General features: G+C 42.6%; 1 protein-coding gene across 2 annotated transcripts in view; it reads right to left on the reverse strand.

Moving 5' to 3' along the window:
* Positions 1 to 19,507, reverse strand: part of POLR3E (RNA polymerase III subunit E) — a 29,779-nt gene that overhangs the window by 2,671 nt on the left and 7,601 nt on the right. For both annotated transcript variants that reach the window (XM_051632163.1, XM_051632164.1), the window contains exons 5-20: positions 18,635 to 18,750; positions 18,268 to 18,350; positions 17,416 to 17,523; positions 16,883 to 16,932; positions 16,473 to 16,592; positions 15,825 to 15,910; positions 14,829 to 14,873; positions 14,652 to 14,743; positions 13,754 to 13,874; positions 12,154 to 12,235; positions 9,695 to 9,754; positions 8,510 to 8,667; positions 8,162 to 8,226; positions 6,047 to 6,543; positions 1,347 to 1,424; positions 280 to 405 (exon numbers count right to left, since the gene is read on the reverse strand). In XM_051632163.1, coding sequence (XP_051488123.1) covers positions 280 to 405; positions 1,347 to 1,424; positions 6,047 to 6,543; positions 8,162 to 8,226; positions 8,510 to 8,667; positions 9,695 to 9,754; positions 12,154 to 12,235; positions 13,754 to 13,874; positions 14,652 to 14,743; positions 14,829 to 14,873; positions 15,825 to 15,910; positions 16,473 to 16,592; positions 16,883 to 16,932; positions 17,416 to 17,523; positions 18,268 to 18,350; positions 18,635 to 18,750 — 1,887 coding nt within the window. The remainder of the gene's footprint in view (positions 1 to 279; positions 406 to 1,346; positions 1,425 to 6,046; positions 6,544 to 8,161; positions 8,227 to 8,509; positions 8,668 to 9,694; positions 9,755 to 12,153; positions 12,236 to 13,753; positions 13,875 to 14,651; positions 14,744 to 14,828; positions 14,874 to 15,824; positions 15,911 to 16,472; positions 16,593 to 16,882; positions 16,933 to 17,415; positions 17,524 to 18,267; positions 18,351 to 18,634; positions 18,751 to 19,507) is intronic.

The following is a 19,507-nucleotide window of genomic DNA, read 5'->3' on the forward strand; positions in this document are numbered from 1 at the left end:
CTGCTGGTCCAAGATGACAAATAAAGATTCTTGCAATAATACAAAAAATACCATGTGAGTCAAAACCATCACTCCTTGAAGAGAAAGAAGGTAGAGTGAAAAAAGCGTATTTTTAAGAAAAACAAGCTGAAAACAAGGCTCTGTCCACTCTTTTAAAAACAATTGTTCTAGCATCCTTATCGTTTGTCAGTTCGAGGTAAAATATGATCCTTTGCTCAATCCAAGCATAAAAAATTAATGTATTCATTGGATCAAACCCACAATAGAACAGAAACTTACCTTTAACACTCTATCCACCTCCTGCTTGTTTAGATCTTCTCCACATTCTTGACTCAGCTGGTTCTGGATGACATTCCTGCGCACTCGATAGTTTTTCGAAAAGATTTCAAGCAAGACTTGGCGATGCTTTAAATGAAAAATATTGTAAATAGAAAAAGAATTATTCCTATATTTCTGTATATCAAAGCTGCATGTGCCTTAGTCTGTACAAAACGTTAACTGGACTTCTTTAACTGAAACAAAAATATTTACTGAACATTCTTCCTTCATAATCCTGAAACTGTCCCACATACGTCTGCTCTTTAGCAGCGCCCAAGGCTCTGAGGGCTCTGCAGGGCTCTCCTCTCCATACCCTCTGGCTACACCTGCACCTGTTCTGGGACTTGGGGCACCTCCAAAGGTGTAAGATGCTGAAGAAGGGGCTGCAACATATTCCTCTCAAATGTTTCCACAGGAGTTCACATGGTCCTCTCCAGCCAGGAGGTTAGACACTGTTTTCTCTAGAGCAATGCATGAGTCCTTCCTATAAAAATTCATTTAGATCATGGACACAGGAACTACATTGTCCATCCACGTTTTGTTTGGCACCTTCCCTTTCATTTCATTTACACTTATAGCAATTAAAAACTCAGGAGATGCTCACATATGCTGTAATCATTTCCTATCCTATGTATAAACAGATACATGGGGTAACAACATCATGTCACTGGTTAATCTTGCATTACTATTGAAAGGACAAAAAGAATTGGACTGGATCCTGGTGCAAGGTCTGCATGGGAGAAGCTTTTCTCTTCACTGGTTCAAAATTATTTGTATTCCACTGAGCTGGTTACTGACATGTATTACTAATATATTATGTGTCTGTCCACACCTTGTCTTGACACAGCAATGACCACCCTTTGAGCTAAGAGCTTCCTCTCACCTGGAAACAGGTTTGTATTACCAACTGGACACTTCCAATAGGGAAAAAGGAAAACTACCTGCTGTGCCACTTCCAGAAAGACAAATTCAAACAATGCCAAATGCTCAATGAACATATAATTGGGAATGTCACTTATCATCTTTACCTGGTCATAAGTGTCACCGGCCTCCCAAAGCGCATAGACCTTTAGCTCATCTGGCGAAGCAGCAGTCTGTGGAGGAAACTGAGAACAAGAGGCTGTTAAAAATAACCATCCATTTAATGAGTTCTGCTTAATGATTCCATAATATAGTATCCCTGGACACCTATTACTGAATAAAAAATGTCATTACTGTGTAATAAGAACTGCTGAAACAATGTAAGCTCCTCTCTCATTCCACACTTGAAGGGGTAACTTTGCTCTGGCAGCTCAGGCATGGCCTGTCCAGCAGCCATGGGGCAAACCACTGATGACTCCAACAGGAACATGATCTGTATCAAACCTGTCCTGCTGGGTGATCCTGTGGCACACAGACCCCAAATTAATGAGGGGTTAACTATGGGATAAGGAATGGGATGAGCACTGTGGCACCCTGATGTGTGCCTTGATATGCCCAAGCCATGTCTGACTAATGCTTTTGATCATGGTGGGGTAATCAGCACCAGTGCCATGGGCCCCATCTGGCACTCCACCAACCAGTTCAGGGCTTTAAAAGGGAACTGCTGGCATACTGGGACTTGGAGAGTTTTGCATTGGGACAGTTTCCGCTTGGACAGGGGACAACCACCATATACCAGAAGAGCCCCCTGGCTTGGGTCTTAACCAGTATTTCATGTCTCATTTATCCTGTCAGCAGTGTTTGCTTCCACATGAACCAAAGCAGTGTTCAACTGAGAGCACCATGTGCACTGCAGGATCTTTCTGGAGGTTTTCACATCTACAGGGGCAGGTTTCAGAGAATCAGACTATCTTGTATTTATCTGCTTCACTAATCCCAAGTCAGCATTACTGACAAGCACTGTGCTTCTGCTGTATATGTCATCTCTGTTTTGGGGCAAACTACAGGACTCCAGAAGACTGCTGATGGACCAGACACTTGCTCATTTTAGGCTAAAAATAAAAATAAAAAAAATCAAGTGTGGTGGGTTTTTTTTGTCTTTTTTTTCCCCCATGTGTCAAGCTAGAGAAATACATCTGTTTTGTTTTTTTTTTCTGAGGCACAGGCCTCACAGCCCTGCACACAGAAAGGAACACAACTGTCTCCCCTCCATGTCCCAGATTCCTAAAAAAAATAAAACACCATCCATTTGCCTTAGCATTTCCCCTTGGAGAAGTGACTAATGAGCAATACTGGAATGTGCCTTCACTCCTGACATGTCTCTTCTTGCCTGTCACTAACAATTTTTTCCTTGCTAACTGCCTAGATGACCTAAACCAATCACCTGTGAAAAAGTAACATGCCAGTCCTGATTATTATAGCACTCCTCAACCGTGGCTTCTGATACAAACCAAATCTTTCTTCCCAGGCTCCCTCACACCACCCCAAAAGACCTGTGCATCACAGAGTGAAAGATCAACCTCTCCTTTCAGGCTTTGCCTCTGATCTTATTCCAAAGGGGAAGAGTTTTTTCCAGCAGGAGCTGCCTGGTGGGATTAGCAGCTTTGGCTCTCACGTTAGTCCAAATGGATGGACTAAAACAAGGTTCTACACTTTCTTTAGAGCCAGGATTCAGGTTATCAGGCTTGCAACACCTGATACAGTTCCCTTCTCACAAGGACACTTGCTTTTGAGAAAGAATATCTCTTGTACGCTTTCAGCACAGATAAAACAAAATATTTCAGCTTTAGTCCAGAAAAAAAGCTGCAGCAGAAAAGGCAAAACACAGGGAATGGGGAGCACTCATCCAGCCACAAGCTGCCTTGCTCTAAGAAAGTCACTCAACACAGACCTGGAGTGCAAACTCCTGCCTCAGCTGCATGTCTGAAATGCAGCTGTCCTTATGTGGCTGTTCTGTGAGGAAACAGCTTCCAAATTGACATCATAGGTATTCAGAAAGAAAAATGCACAGAACCTCTCCTCTCGTCCAGCCTTACTCTGCAAACTGTTTCAAGCACTGGTGCCAACAGCAGCCTGCTCTCTTGCTGCTGTCCTACAGCCTGATCACAGGAGAGGGAAATGCCGTCAGCAACTCTGAGGAGAGATATGCCACTCCAAATGGCACTCCTTTGCCATTTTATGTTTGTTTTCTTCACCTCTCCAGCCTCACCTTGAAACAGGTCTCCACTGCCTTAAACTCCTTCTTTAGAATATTTGCTCTGTGCACCTTTCTGCTCTAAGGCCCTAGAGCTAGGAGGGCTTTTAAGAGATGAACTGCTGCCCAGGTCCCCCGGGCTGCCACGTTAGAACAGGAAGTCTCAGGGAGGAGCCCTTGGCTTTGGGATGTGCCTCACTCCAGCACTGGGAATGCCCTAAAAACCTGCTGCTGCCAGGCAGCTGTGCATTACAGCTAAACCAGACTGAAAGGGGCTGAATCTGCCAGAAAAAAAACTTATCAGCTGGAATAATCCTAGAGGTAAGATGTTGAGCTTACCTCTCCAGGAGCCTGGCATCAGCACTAGCCCAAAAGGCTCACAGTAAGCACAGGGATGCATTCCTCTCCTGTTACCCTAGCCAGACAGGATGCCAACAAGTTACATAATTTCCTGAAGCCTCAAAAATATCTTCAAGATTCGGGCAGAACCTTACCACTCCACGGACCACGGGAAGGGAGCCAACCACCCCTCCACCAGTCCGCAGGAAATAGGTGCAGATATGAGATTCCTGTGGAAAGGCTTCCCGGGGGGCTTGACACAGGCTCAGCCCTGGAGCCCTGCGCTGTGCCAGCTGAGGTGCCCTCTGCTCGCCCCTCCCAGGGCAGCACCAGCCACTGCACGCGCTGCATCCCCCCAGGAGCCGCTGTTTTTTTCTGTGTGCTTTCCCCTCCCCCTTGAGGATTCTACAAAGCACAAGAAAGCACAGCACTCTGCAGGCGTCCGCAGGGCCTCCTCGGCAGCTGGAGTGGCATCTCTTCTGGCTCCCCACAAACACTCTTATCTCATACCCTGGGTCCTTTATAATAAATCTTGCACTCCCCTGCTAAGGTTTCAACTGCTCTTTACAGCAACACGTTTTCTTTAATAGGGCAGCATGCAAGCCAAGAGTCTGTTCACCCCTCACAGAACATCATCTTAATTAGCTAAGGTCATTGATTTTTATCACCAAAGCACTTTCAATTACAGAAAACTAATGAGCACCTATGAAATCCCACGCTAAACAACCCCAGGTTTCCCTGAGCTCAGGCGATCTCATTGGGTTCTGACAAAACTGTCCAAGGGAACAATCAAGAAACACCAAAGTGTATGAGCCCATGCAAAGAGCAAAACCAGCCCTGGTACCTCTGCCACCTGCACAGAGCATCAGGGGGATGCTTGGGGGCAATGATTTACATTGCTGATAACAGTACAGGCTTATACAGGCTCCTATATAAGAATTCAAGTTTTGCAATTAATTCTGGCTCAGAACTAAAACTTACAGCAGACCTACAGCAAGAGATGTTCCAGTGACCACCTGCACACCTCTGCAGGTCTCCTGTGACAGGGTCTTCCAGGCTGAAAGAAGTTGCCAATCACCTCTCTTCAGGAACATTTTGGTTGTTTTTTTAAAAAATAAACTATCCCGTTTTCATTTCTCACAGCCTTTAAGCAAAGAGTGGATGGAACAATTTCTAAAATCCCAAAACTTCCATAGCAAACAAGTTCCAGTCCCAAGTAATAGAGCAGCAATGAGCTCAGCTATTTACAATTGGCATGGCAAATATATACATTACACCCCCAAAGGAGCCTAGCCAGCTCTGAGAGGCAGCTCCAGCCAAACATTACCCCATGACTTGGAAGCTGTGGAGAAAGAAAGCAGAAAGTACCAAAATTGGTGGTCTCCCTAGTGGCATTTCAAGTCTGTTACTCGGTTCTCAGGTGCCACATCATGTACTTTGCACATGACTGAACATGTTATTTCTGCCCCTCTGTAGCAACCTTTATTCCTTAGCTGGATCTCAACTCCCACACTCCAGGCTCTCTCTTTCCACCCTGCCTGCTCTTTCAAGCAGTTCACACGTGTCTTTTTCTCTCTCCCCAAAGGCAGCTGACTCCCAGGCTCCTTCTGGTTGCAACCCAATCAGCACTGCCAAGCGTCTTGTAAAATTAATTTCCTTTTAGGCTTTTTCCCATGATGCCAAATTACTTTTCCTTTCCTAAGCAATCTACTGGCACACAAACCGGGCTCTGTCTCACGCAATCACGTCATTTTCATAAAGACAAAAAAACAAAGACACCTCTACACAGTCTAGGAGGAAAAGGACTGACCCAAGAAACCTGCTGCAGACATGGTTTGTTGCTTCCAGGAGGACTCTGCTGGGTGTGCCTTGCCCTCCCAGGCTGTCAGTGCCACCTTTCCTCCCCCAACTGTATCTCTGTCCATGAGAGAAGGAGCTTGTGCAACTCCAGAAGAGTTGATGGGAATCTGGGACTGCCTTAGATCACAGTTAACAGGAGGAACTTAGGACCACGAGTCACTGCAGCCCAACAGCTTGGCTGCTGAAATAGAGCCTTGAAGACAACCAAGCTCTGCAGCACACCACAGAGCAAAGAAAGCAAACTGCAGGGCCTGCCAGACAAACCTCCAGCATCTGCAACATACCCAATACTGGACAACTACTCCAAGCACATCTGTTCTGGTCCACCAGTACAACACACAAACACTTCACAGTTCATTTAACTCCTCCCCCAGTCTGTCATCCCCAAGTACACCAAGGGAAAACCATACTTACAGGCACCAAAATCTGTTTGCAGCCAGTGTCCAACACCATGTCCTGTAACATTTTGTCCGAAATGCCACTGAACAATGTATGTCCTGGAGGCAGACTGGCTAAGTGAAGGTTAAATAACCGTTTAAGCTCACTGAGGGTCAGCACAAACTGTTTCTTAAACGTCGAGGACACAAATGCCTTCAGTTCTTGGGCTACCCGGTCAATACAGGCTCCAGGCAAGTGGCCATTTAAAGAGTCCATGGAGTCCTCCTCTACATGGAGGCCGTTGACGATGCCGTTGTTCATGCCCTCATAAGCTGAGGTATCCATTGGCTCCTCATCACTCACAGGCTCCTCTTTAATGTGGATATTGGAAACATCCATCTTGGCTGAGGTGTCGTTTGATTTCATCTCTGCCTTTTGCTTCTGTAACTCCTTCTCCAGCTGCCCATAGTTCTGCTTTACTTTTGCTTTAGCCATGTTGACTCTCTGCTCCCCAGAAACCACCAATGGATGAGCTAGTAATAAACAAAAAATAATATAAATTATTATTACAATAAAGGGCTCCAGTCTTGCAGAATGTTTCCTGAAGGGCTCATAGTGAAATAAAACCAAAAAACATCATCTGCTTCTGAAATCTATGGCATAAATACAGTTTGTTGATAAGATTTTACTTTAGTTCTAGGGGTTTTTAATGTTTTTCTTGTTGATTTTGGTTTATTTTTGTTTGTTGTTGTTGTGTTGGGTTTTTTCTGGGGGTGGGGAAGATAAGTGTGCCTGTTTGGTGCTTTTTTTTTTAAGATAAACATGTTGACAGTGGTAAACCAGATACCTGAGGAAGGATGTTCCAGTCAAGGAACATCAAGCAAAGACCAAGTGCACTTGTTCACTCACTAGTGCCTTTTCAACAAATCAGGAAACCAGGATATAGACTGTTTATCCATCTCTACTTGGCATCCAAATGCTTCTTTGCCCAACAACCTTTTTTTTTTTTTTTTTTTTTTTTTTTTGAGGAACTGGTGAGGCCTGCTGGAGTAAGTGCCAGAGCCAGCACAAGGATGTCCTATAGGTACAGGAAGGAGAGTGAAGGGGTTAACAGTAAACCTGGACACCCTTTTAGCATGGGATGCACAGTATGAAAGTCTGAGACCCTCTTATTATTCTTACCCAGTGATGGAAGAAAGCGACAGTAGGGACTCCTTTCCCTTGCAATCCTGCACCCTCCCGTGTCCTCTCCACACCCAGCTACCCAAAAGTGAAAGGAACAGGTGGGTGTGTTAGCAGCAGAGGAGTCCAATCTCCACGCCAAAGGAAGGAGTGCTGTGTTTAAGGCAGAAGCATGCACAGCACGCATACTGTTATCTTCTCTGCTGCTAGGCTCACTAATCCTCTCCAAATAACCCAAGGCCTAATCCTTCCAAGCAGATCAGAAGCCAGGCACTGAAATGGATTCATTCGCTCGTTTGTCAGTTCTTCTTATACTCTTCATGGGCTCCAGTGTCTGGCAATGACCCAAATGCCCAGTTGAAACTCTCTGGAACCTCAAGTTTTCACCATTTTTTAGTATTATGGAGCAGCTACTTTAATATTCTCACTGGCATCCACAGTGGAGAAGGATGTCAAAAAGAAACAATTTCACACCACCCTTGCCAAACACATTCTTCATTATTTGCTCAGCCCTCAACCACACCACAGAGAGCTCACTGCATATTTGGGGAAATACAAAAATCACCTCATGAACATTACCTTGCTAAATGAAAGGAGAGAATTACTTGTGTACTGGCCCTGTCCTCTCTTTAGGAGCTGCTTATACCCTTACAACATACAAGCTGCCTTAAATGAAGAAGTGGGTAACAGAACCAGCTGATTTTTTGCTATCAAATAGCAAGTTGCCAGCGGCAGGGAAACCTTCCTGCTCTGCTACAGTAAACTTGTGTCAACCCAGCACCACTGATGTCAGTAAAGACCAAGGTCTGTCTTAAATAACAGAGGAAGTCACAAGAAAGGAAAAATATTTTTTAAAAAATCAAGACCAGTCCCCACCACGTTCAAAACTAGAGAGGAATGCCAAAACATCACCCAGGAATATGGAGGGATGCATGTGCTTCAAGATGACCCAAGCCCAATTCCATTTACCTGATTGTGCCTCTTGTTTCTTTGGTGTCAAGTGCTCCTTTAGGAGATTATAGACCTTTTCTAATCTAAAAAGTGAAAAGAAAATACACCAGGAGAGTTTCAGTTGTTACACTTGCATGCAGCCATGCCAGCTTTAGCCAATAGCTGGAAAACTCAGTTTCTCCAGGGAGCCAAGGAATAGGAATGACCTGAATGGTAGTGACACCCCATACCACACCACTGCCTGGTGACTGAGGGGGAAACCTCTCAGATAATACAGATCAAATTATCTATCAAAGTCTAGAGAGACTTTGTAAACGATAGTTCTCAGGTTTTAGCTTATTCTCCAAAATAAAACAAGTAATTTACTTGGCCTGAATGCCCATCCACAGCATATGTTGCCTCTGAACTATATCTGGATGCTTCTTAACAAAGTCTTCATCATAAGGGAGCATGAACTCCCAACCTTTGTTTATTCTTGCCACAGACATGTGCTCTAAGAAGTCTTTCACATCTTCTGGGCAAAGCTAAAAGAAAAAGAAAAAGCATAAATAATATGGAAGCCAATTTACATAGGACATATGCAGCCATGCAGCAACGGGCATTGCTCCATGAGACTGGAGGAGCTGGGCTGATGTGGTGTATATATATATATATATATATATTTATATGGGGCACCTCTAAGAATACACACCCAGCTAAGTCAGAGATACTCATCCCTCTCTGCAGCAGCAACACTTCACACAATGTTAAAAGCACAGGACTTCAGAGAGCAGTGCTGATTAATCACCTGACAGCCAAATAGCTCGTGGCAAGTTTTGTGAAGAAAAGGGAGTTTCCAAACTGAGATGAAAAGACTATTATGAAGAGAAACACATTCTACAATGTTAATCTCATTCTAGAGCTGCAGGTCAGACATGCTGCACCCACACATGCACAGCTTTTAAGCCACGTAACATCTTACATTCCAAAAATAGATGGTCTGTGCATAAACTGACGTGTTTTAATATTTTACTGCATTTTAAGGAAATTATTTTTTTGTCCTCTTCATGTTTCTCACTGATTTGCCAGTTTTAACAGAATATTCAGGTGTCTGAGTTATTTTAAAGCTTTTATTCAATATTGACAACTGGCAAATACCAACAGAATAGCTGCTCTTTTGTAACACACTCAGAGTAGCTTGAGTGGAGTTCACAAGCACTCATCTGCCTTGGAGCACCATCAGTCAGCTTAATTCAAACTGCATCTAGCTCTGACTGAAACAGATGAGAGGACAAGATGCATTCCAGTGGCTCAGCTACAAGGACGGTCACATCCTGTGGAGTCGTGGTAACTGTGGGAGCTGCTCAGAAAGTTTCTAAAAAGAGTAAGTATCTATACCTGTTCCAAAGTGAAGGCATGCCTGGTGAGCAACACTGCAAGTCAGCAGTAATGCAGACACTGAACCTGCGAAAAGGCTTGCAGCAGCATCCATTACCGACCTACAGATAATGTCCAACACTTATCACCAAATGTTGATTTAGGAAGGAAAAAAAAAAAAAAAAAATCACTCACTTTTGTAACTGCTGCCACTTCCTTTCTCACAACCCAGCGGTCCTGTGTGAACTTCCACATCTAGGAAGGGAACAAAGAAGAAAAATGTAGTAACTGTATTCAGCAGTTGCTTTACTGAAATTGTAGTAATGACCCTGTTCAATGATGTTATCAGAAAAATGGAAACCCCATTCCTTTCAAGAATGTGGAAGTAGGTGATTCTCAGCCAGGCAGTGGGAAAACACATTCTCGCCTCTTCTATCCTCAGATGGCCATGAACATAATATGAAAAGCTTCAAGAGTCCATGACCTGCCTTGTTAACTTGTGACTACAAAAGCTATGAAGAATCTCTGGAAGTCAAACTCCATTTAGCTTCTAAGAAATAAAATAATATTTACTGCAGTGATGCTGGGATTCTAGAAGTCACACCTGAGCCTCAGCTTCTCACATACCTGATCATCAACCTCAATATACTCTTCATCCAGTTCTGTTACTGCAGAAGGAGCCTGTAGAGGCTGAGGCTTGTTGCCATGCTGCAGCACACAGCCCCCTAGGAAAGTGCCTGTTCCCTTCTTCAATGCACATCCCAGTCACTTACAATTATGCTGAGATGTCATTCACATACTTGTCCCCAGTTAATGGAAAAGCTCTGCAGAGCAGCTCTTAAGGTCTAACATCCTGAGAGGCAGCTTCTGACAATAGCCTAACAGGATACATGAGGACTTGGGCAAAACACTGAACACGACCTCTGACTTCTTCCTGTCTCAAATAGACTGCAACCTCTTTCAGTCTGTGTATATTAATAATGTGTTGAAGAATTGAAAACCCAGTTACTGCCCTTCTCTTCCTGCCCTACGACAGCCTCTATGCATCCTTCTCTCTGCCCCACAAATACACAAAACCACCACGCTCAGCTCAGGGTATTTCTGTTTTAAAGCACAAGAAGCTGCAGTCCAAAGGAAGTAGATCTATCAGCTGTCTCGGCACACAGTTCTGAGGCAGCCACTTCTCATTAGGCCTCACCTAGGGCCAGTAGTACTCATGTCCTCTGAATTTATTATGTGAGAATGTGGGGAAAAACCAGAAGCTTTCTGAAAGACACAAATTACTTTTCCTCCTCCCCAAAGTCCAGGTTGGAATAGGGACACTAAAAGTCACTACTGGCCATAGATTTTTTTTTTTTAACCTTATTAATTACTTTACACAAGGAAATAGAGTTCACTTTTTATGCTAGAACACGTTTTCTCCAAAGATGCAATACAGCATTCCCTGCTATTTCTGAGCCTTATGCCCACACATTTCACTTTGTCTGAAAGCCAGAAATACTGATGCTATTTTTTAACATTTTAACTTTTGCCCTTGTTGTAGATCTAATCAGCAAATTACTTGCTTGGAAGATCAACACAGATCCACTTCTCATGCAAGGTATATTTAACATGATTCAAGTGAAAATATTTTATCTTTACACGTTAATTGCTGTAACGCTACCTCTTACTTAACTGAGCTTGGTCATTCCTGGTCCCTAGAACTTTACACATGACATGTCACCTAATCTGCTGTGTCCTAAAGACTTATGTCACTGGGTCACACTGGAATCCAGGTCTCCATATGGCAGTGTCTTGAGCAGACATCAAGACACAGTAAAAAGTCAGCTTCAATCACCATCAGTTTTAACTTACACTAGTGCTGTAATATCCTCACAGCCTCTAGCACAGGGTGCTCCTATTCAGAGCTGCATCTCATATACAAACTTTGCAAACAAGGGGAACTGTCAAGTCTAATTGAGAAAACTGAAAGCAATGCACTTGTCAGCTTCTCTTTGATGGGGTAGAAGCTGAAAACTGAATATGAACTTAGGAACCACTTAGGAACGTAATTCTTTCCATGGTTAGCAAAAATAAACACAATGTAGAGGTTGTTCCTTTTTGCTGTGGTTACGTGTGTGTTTACAAGAAACGTATTCATTTCAACTTCCATGTGCAGCTACTGCTCACAAAAGGTGCCTTGGAACAAAGTCCTTTCAATGATTAGCAGCTCTGGGGAATAAAGTCCTTTTTAAAGATCAACACTGCATGCTCAGGGAGCACAAGGCTTAGCCACACTGCCCTCCTGAGACCTCATGGTCCTGAGCCCACGGAAATAGATCCCAGATAAATAAGCACTTTATTATCCAGTCCTGGCATTTCTGTACGCCCCACATTGTGGGGGTTATGTGATAGGGGCTCTACAGCATGTATTAGAAAGGGATGAATACTGTTCATGACAGATGATCTGAACCTGCCAGCCAGCCATTGGACAAGCTACACCTACACTCCCATGACAAGCTTGTGTAACAGCACTTTCAAGATTAAAGTACAAACAATTTATTTAGAGGAAGCACCTTACTGCACTAGAGCAGCAGAGTTTTGCAATGTCGTGGCCTCTCAGGCAAATCTCACCTGCATTTTCCTGCAAAAACAACAAACAGTTTTCTACTTACCACAAAGTCCCTCCCCCTACAGAGCACTTCTGCAGGAACTCCACTATGTGGACTAGAAGTATCTTTCGGGTAGAGGACATCACTGTTAATTAAAAAGGAAGACAGATTAGTTACTAGGTACTCCAGAAAAAGGCATTGGTGAAGATTAACATAACAAACATGTCCTCCCTGTTCTGCAGTTAAATTATACCTTTACCCAAAGCATGGTTTTCATTAAAGGAATTAATATTGGTGTAATTACACCACTGCAATTACACTACTACAAAAAGGCTTACATCAGCAAAGCATAGCCTTGTGGCTAGCAGGTGCAACACAGGTACAAGCCCTGCTTTGTTCTTGCAAAGCCTATCCTCCTTTGGTTCAGGGTAAACAAGACCACAATGATCCTATGAAAAGCTTAGCCTAACCTGGTACGCAGCCCTGGAGGCAGTATTTAGCCAAAATGCTGATGCATGGGCATAAGGGTTTTTTATTTCCTTCCCAGCAATCAAGAGCATAAGAGAACAATAATATAAAATATCACACTCAAGAAGCCCTGAGACCAACACTACCCTGTGTCCCTGTCTGCTTGCAAGACCAACTGGATGACTCAAGACAACCCAGGTTCAAGATCTTGATCCTAACCAGACCAAAGCAATGGGTCTCCTCTTCATTTAAAGCTATGATGTATGCATGTGCTGCTGTGTCCAGCTATCCTCCTCAGACTAGTAGCAAAGAATCAGCTACAACATAAAAGCAATCTGAATGCTAATACACTGTCTTTTAACTTGCTTCCAGCTTCCTTCTGGAATGGCTAGGGGACAGCATGGAATTGTTTTAAAAGCTTCTTCACATTACTAATACAGGCTCGTTCACAAAACCAAAACCACATCATTCTAACAGAGTTGGACTGGCAGCTGGTGCCACCCATCTTAACACAGAGAGCTATTCCAGAGCCTGCAGTTCTCTGCGTGCAGTGCTCCACCCAGGTAAAAAAAAAAAAAAAATTCATACTGCACTTTAGACTTCAATTCCAACTGGAATGCTTTATCCTAATAAACAGGAGGTTGATATAAGATCCACTTCATGCGGTGCACTCAGTATCCCACACTTGATTTATTAAATGGTTAATGTCTTCTAGAGGGTAGCTTTCAGCTCACAAGTTCAGCATCCAGTGATTAATAGTAAGGTGACTATACAAAGATATTTCTTTGACTGAATTCAACTAAGAAATACTACAGCTGACATTGGTTTAAGTTTCTGTCCGTGTATTTGACACTAATCTCTGGAAGAATCCAGGACAGTCCTCTCAAAAAAGAACACAGGTGAAGACAACATCAAAAAGCTGACATAACTCAAATGCTACTACAGATTATACTGCTGCCTGGCCATCATTCTAGCTGGGGTAGGTACTAAGGTACTGTCCTTTAACATCAGCCTTCTGAATCTTTAATATCTGACTGCACTAGAAAGCACCAAACATTAAATCAAGATTTTACAGTACTGCAAGTTAAGAACATGGCTACTCTGGAACACAAGGAAGACGAGTATATAAAATCCATTGTTCTGATTCTCTCCTTAAAGGAGAAAACCACGTTCCAGTAACAAAGACGAGCCCTACCTCTTCACCACCCAGTTTCCCTGGACCAGCATCGCCACCTGCTGTATACAGCGCAGAACTGCCGTGGAGTCGGTTCCAGAGCCTAGTAAACTCATCAGATTTGCAAATGGCATGACCTTCACTGAAAGGCAAAATACACACCAGATTAAGGGTTTATGCAGTGCACATGATACAGACACAGATGTATAAATCGAGGATACTATTATTTATGTTGAAGCTCGTGGTCAAAGCTGTACTTAGAAAAAACCCAAACCCAAGGTTCTACTAAGCCCTCCCCTGCACTACAGTCAACATCAGTTCCAAAAACACCTGTTGGTGTTGCAGTGAAGTTAATGAGCTTAACTGGTCCCAAGTTAATGTATTAGTTAAATTAAAAAAATTTAAAAATCTATGTCTTTGGTAATATTTGGACACAGACACCTGACAAGACAGTAAGTTCTCAAGGTAAAGTCCTCAGGATTTGCTCTCATCAGATAGTAACTCTGAAGAGACAAAGTTAATTTCCCAGATGACTCATGAAGTGTATGTATTGAACACTTCCCAGAAAATGCCAAAGTGCAGCCTGTTTCATTAACCTTCAACTTACACTTCACTCTCAGACCCCACATTTCAGGAGATACCTGCTGAAATAGATGAACCCAGAAAGCTATCATATTATAATTTATTCTAAGAGTAAGTAGACTGCAAACATATAGAGCAGCAGCCAGATCTGCTGTTCCTGCTCTCCTCTGCACTGCAGGTCTTCATAAGGGAAGGCTCAGGATATGGATTCTTCACAGCATCAGAGCCAGTAAGGCTGTGGTGGGGTAACAGAGCTGGTAGTACTAGAAAAGGTACCCTATCTGAGACAATCAAAAGTCACAAAGTGAAGTGCAAATGTATTATAAAAGCTACAAACCGTTCTTCATCAGGATCTTAATCTGATCAGCAAGGGGTAAAGTTCTCAGCTGGGCCATAGAAAGCACGTTGCTTGGAGCCATTGGTTTGTCACTGCAGATAAACAAGCAAGAGTTGCAGCCCATGAAAAAAAGCATCCAGCCAATACAGACTTTGAACATTCTGTACAAACACTTACTTCTCTTCCTCTATGCTTGGAGGCATCAGCATCATTAAATATTCACTAGAAAAAAAGAAAACATATCCTTAAAATGCTTGTCTTGGGATTTCCCACATTTAAGTACAGTTATTTTTTGCTTAGAGCAATCCCACTTTTGTGAATCTACAAAACAAACTGTAGACTGAAAAGAGCTCTCCCCTTTCCTCTCCCATCTTTCTCTGTAAATTCAGTACTAGTAAAAGCTTCTGTACAGAAGAGGTGTCCAAACAGAGGAACTGCAAGACTAAACACATTAAACACAGGTGCTGAGACACAGCATTACTGGGTCATATGAAGTCCTACAAAACGAGAGAACTGGGTCAGCAGGAAGCAGAGTCTTTTCCACCCATCTAATCAACAGTGTCTGTGAGGAGAGTGAGATCCAGAAGACTTCTCAGAACACCTAGTACTGTTCCACTGAGACGTTAAATGTTGAGAAATACACACCCACACCATTAAACAGTCTGCCACCTTCCTATTCCTGTAAGACTACAGCAAAGCATTAGTATTGACTGCACCATGGGAGGATTCCTGTACAGTGGCAGTCACCAAGAAACAAATCCAAACAAGTTTCAAGGTGTGTCTCTCAAATCACAAAAGAAAGTCTTGTAAGATTTGCTAACAATGGAAGTTATCGGCTTCAGAATCTTCATTTATTTTAATAAGAAGGAACTTTTGTTTGACTTTTTCTCTACAGTATTGGCAGTCCCAGTAATGCAGGGTTATGATAATGTACAATAAGCTACAATCTTGAGTAAAAACAACTAGTTTTAATCTCAGAGTACAGGGGAAAAAAACCAGCAAGATGAAAAAGATGAAGGCTAGTTTCTTTCTGCATTTTTTAAACAGTTAAAATTTGTATTGTGTATACAATTATTGAAGACCAGACTTCTAAAGAATATACCTGCTTATATACTCTGAAAACAATCCAAACAAATTATTGCCATTTCTGTTTAACAACAACCAATCCATTACCTGGGAGACTTAATTAATTCTGTGTTTTCAGCAAGGCCATGGCCTTGACTAAATAAATACTGGCGCTCGTGTTCAGAACGGCTGTCCTGCAGGTACAGAGAAAAGCAAGAATCACTGCCACGTACTGAAAACATACAAATGACAGACAGCTGGACTCTTCATTCCAAACTGTGACCACCCTGTCATCATTGAACCATTCAAGCATTTCCCATGACTCACTGATGTTCTCCTTTCACTTTCTTGAATGATGCACACATGATGTGGGAACATTTCTGTTGCTCTGTCTTCAAAATCCCCTGACACGCATGTGAGTCAGACAAACAGGACTTCTGGAACCCAACTAACTGAGTTCCCAAGTCTTTCACAAAGACCAGGTTATAATTTAAGACCTGAGTGATTCTCGTACTCAGACTCCCCTTTATGTTTGTCCAACTCTCAGTTTTAAACCTTTTCCAGTGTGAAGGTCCCAAAGCATTACCCAGAGGTACAGAGCACTGCAGGGTCTGTTCAAACCTACAGACCTACTTTTCTTCATTATCTTTTGATGATTCCCTGATTCCCATGGGCCCAGATTTAAAAGCAGTTCTAGACTTGGCTGAGACTTCAGGCTCAGGCAGCCTCCTCCACCACCAGCCCCCACACACCTACCTTCAAGCCATAATAATGTAGATGAACCCAGTGCTCTTCTGCTTGTCTCTTCTGCAGGAACTCATAGGACTGAACACGTCGTTGGCGAGCTTGTTCGGTCTCAGGGCGGGAGAATCGTACCTAGAAGATTGGGGCATCATTAAATACAGCCTCCAAACCTTCAACACAAAACACCTACATTATTTATTTGGTACATAAGTAACAGAAGCCAGGGGCCCTAGCTCAAACGAAGTCACCCCTCACTGTCAGTGCCAAAAGAAGCGCAAGTTTCTCTTGCTCCCCTCCCCATGCCCAAGCCCAGGGCCACCAGGACTAGCTGAGGTTTACTGTCTTTTTATTTGGGTGTGACTTGTCATGCTTTCTTATGAACTGTTGCCTGAACTATGACAAAAAAGGAAATTTGGACATACAGTAATTTGTTTAACATCATCTTCAGCTTCATCCTGGGATGAATCACCACCTGCCAAAAAATACAACAGAATAAACACACCACTGCAGTAGAACAGTCACAACCAATGTGTAACTGGTTGGCAGCCCGTGTGGGAAGAAGGCAGTACTAGGAACTACATAACCATGGGTTCAATTCCAGCTTGCCAAAATATGAGATGTATGACAGCATCACACTGCTCCTATGACAAGAGATACGGCTCCCATGAGGTCTGAAGTGCAACTTTTCAGTGGCAGTGGTGACACACTCCTTACTGCTGCCTTTTAATATTACACCCTTCCTCCCACCCCTCTGCCAATCCCCCACACTATGCCCACAAAAGTAGTTACACAGCTACACTGAAAATAAGATCAGCAAAACAGTCTGAGAAATGGTCTTATAATCAGTATGTCATTATAATAAACACCTTCAGAATACAATTACTCTTATCAGTAAAATTATAGAGGGACCTTGTATCTTGTCTCCAAGAGAAGACACAATTAATGGAGCACTGACCTTCATTAGCAGCTTCTCTTTCTCGGTGTTTTGCATCAGCCTTGTCCAAGTAGGTGAAGCTTGGCCTCAGCTGAAGAATTCCATGTAGTGGAGTCAGGTGAAGTTCACCTGAAAAAGACAATTAACATTTGTTGGATTTATTTTTTTCCCCACTGCACAAGAACAGCACTTAATATCTTCTCATCTCTGCAAAGACACAGCTTCAATCGAACATAAATATTTAATACAGCTGTCCTCAAACCCGGACAACATTAAAATGTAAAAAGGGATTGAAGTGCAAAATTCATCCGCTGCTCAGGATTTCAAACAAGTATAAAAGACTAGGACCTATTTATTTTACTTTTTGTGCTGAAACAAGATCTTGTAGAGACCCACATTCTGGCTCAGATCTGAGTCAAGCTCAGAAGACGTGCAGTAAAATAGTCATCACTGTAGACAATCTACCTATTTTCACCTTAAATGATCCTCTGATCAAAACTCTGCAACGGAATTAGGAGAGAAAAGAGAGGCCAAGAAGTACTAAACAGGAAAACGAGACAGACACAATTAGATGGAGATAGTAATATAGATAACAGTGCTAAATTTATGCCACAAATGTGTGTTATTTCAGGCGACCATGCACTGTTAAGATCCTGGAGGCATCTACAAGTCCACTGTGTTCTTCTATAATATTTACAATTTTGCCTGACTGTCTCAAGGACTATGGGGACATTGATAAGGAAAAATTTTCTCTTCTTTCAAGACACTTCAGCCAATTAAATCCTAGGCTGAAATAAAAGAACAAACAGGTCTTATTTTAACCCTGAAACGAGTGTGTTTCACTAATGTGAGGGTTAAGCAAAAGAAACTCACCTTTTTTATAAATAGCAGCTGCATAGCGGGAAACATTACTTGCAGCTTGAGAAGAGCAGAAAGTTTGCTTGTCCATCAGCTTCCTGCAGACAGATGAATGCTGTGAGATTGTATTCTACAGGTAACATGGCACACAGATGCTAAAGGTCTCAAATCACCAATTCTCAAAATGGAATACCAACAATTATAGCAAATACATACACTCATCTTTCTGTTTACAATTCAGAAATCATGAAGCATGCCAAAAAAATTAGGCACGCCCCAAGACTGTACAGCCACTTGTTCCCACCTTTCTCTGAAGCCCTGGCAGACATACTTGTATCTGTGCTCACCACAAAAAGGAAATGAAGGTAAAGAGGACACCTACGAGGAGTAGGTACTTGTTTCATCTGTACAGGTGCCATCAACATTGAGAGCAATCTGTTCTCCTTTGCTGCGACAGTAGTTAGGATTCAAAGTATCAATGGCCATTTCAAGTTCAACCTAAATAATATGAAAGACAGCTAATTACAAGGCAGAATGCCAAATAAATCAATTACAATTCAATCTCACACTTGCTAACATTTCCATAAGCTTACAGCAAATTTAAGTACATAAGCAGCATCGTTCAAATTGAAAGGGCAAACAAAGCTGAGCATATATTGGCTTTTGTAGGATAGGGACATTTTAACAGTAAGCTAGAGATGTATAAACTCCCAAGTAGACGGATGGAGCAGAGAAACCAGAGATCTTTAGGCAGCCTTGAAAAACACCTTCATTTCCACTACAGTATCAGTCTAGTTTGCTTATCAGTACAGATCAAGTGCACGAGCAATACCCTTCAAGCCTCCCCATCACTGAGGATCCATCCAGAATCTCTCAAACTTAGGGTACGCTTCCTTCTACTTTGGGTACCAAGCAGTATGAAGTAACTGTCCTCTTCAGAGGCAAAGGCCTCTTGCTTCTGCAGTCTGAGGCTGCAGCACTTAGCACTGACTTCAGCTAATCCTCATTTACACTGGTTGAAGCAGAGAAACAAGCCCCAAGCTTTTAATGACAAAGAAGACTATTCCCCTCCTCAAAAATTAAGCTTCACCATTGCTCAAAAATGTATGTTTTCCTGCATAGCATTTCTCTTTGTATACTATAATAATACAGTATAGACTCTTCCTCTGAGTGTGCCAAAGCCCTTATAAACTCATGTATCAGAGCTATTGCCTCATTTTTTTCTTCCCCTTTACGTTACTCATAAACTGAGCTA

This window comes from Apus apus, chromosome 14 (assembly GCF_020740795.1).
Source record: "Apus apus isolate bApuApu2 chromosome 14, bApuApu2.pri.cur, whole genome shotgun sequence".
Taxonomy (NCBI): domain Eukaryota; kingdom Metazoa; phylum Chordata; class Aves; order Apodiformes; family Apodidae; genus Apus; species Apus apus.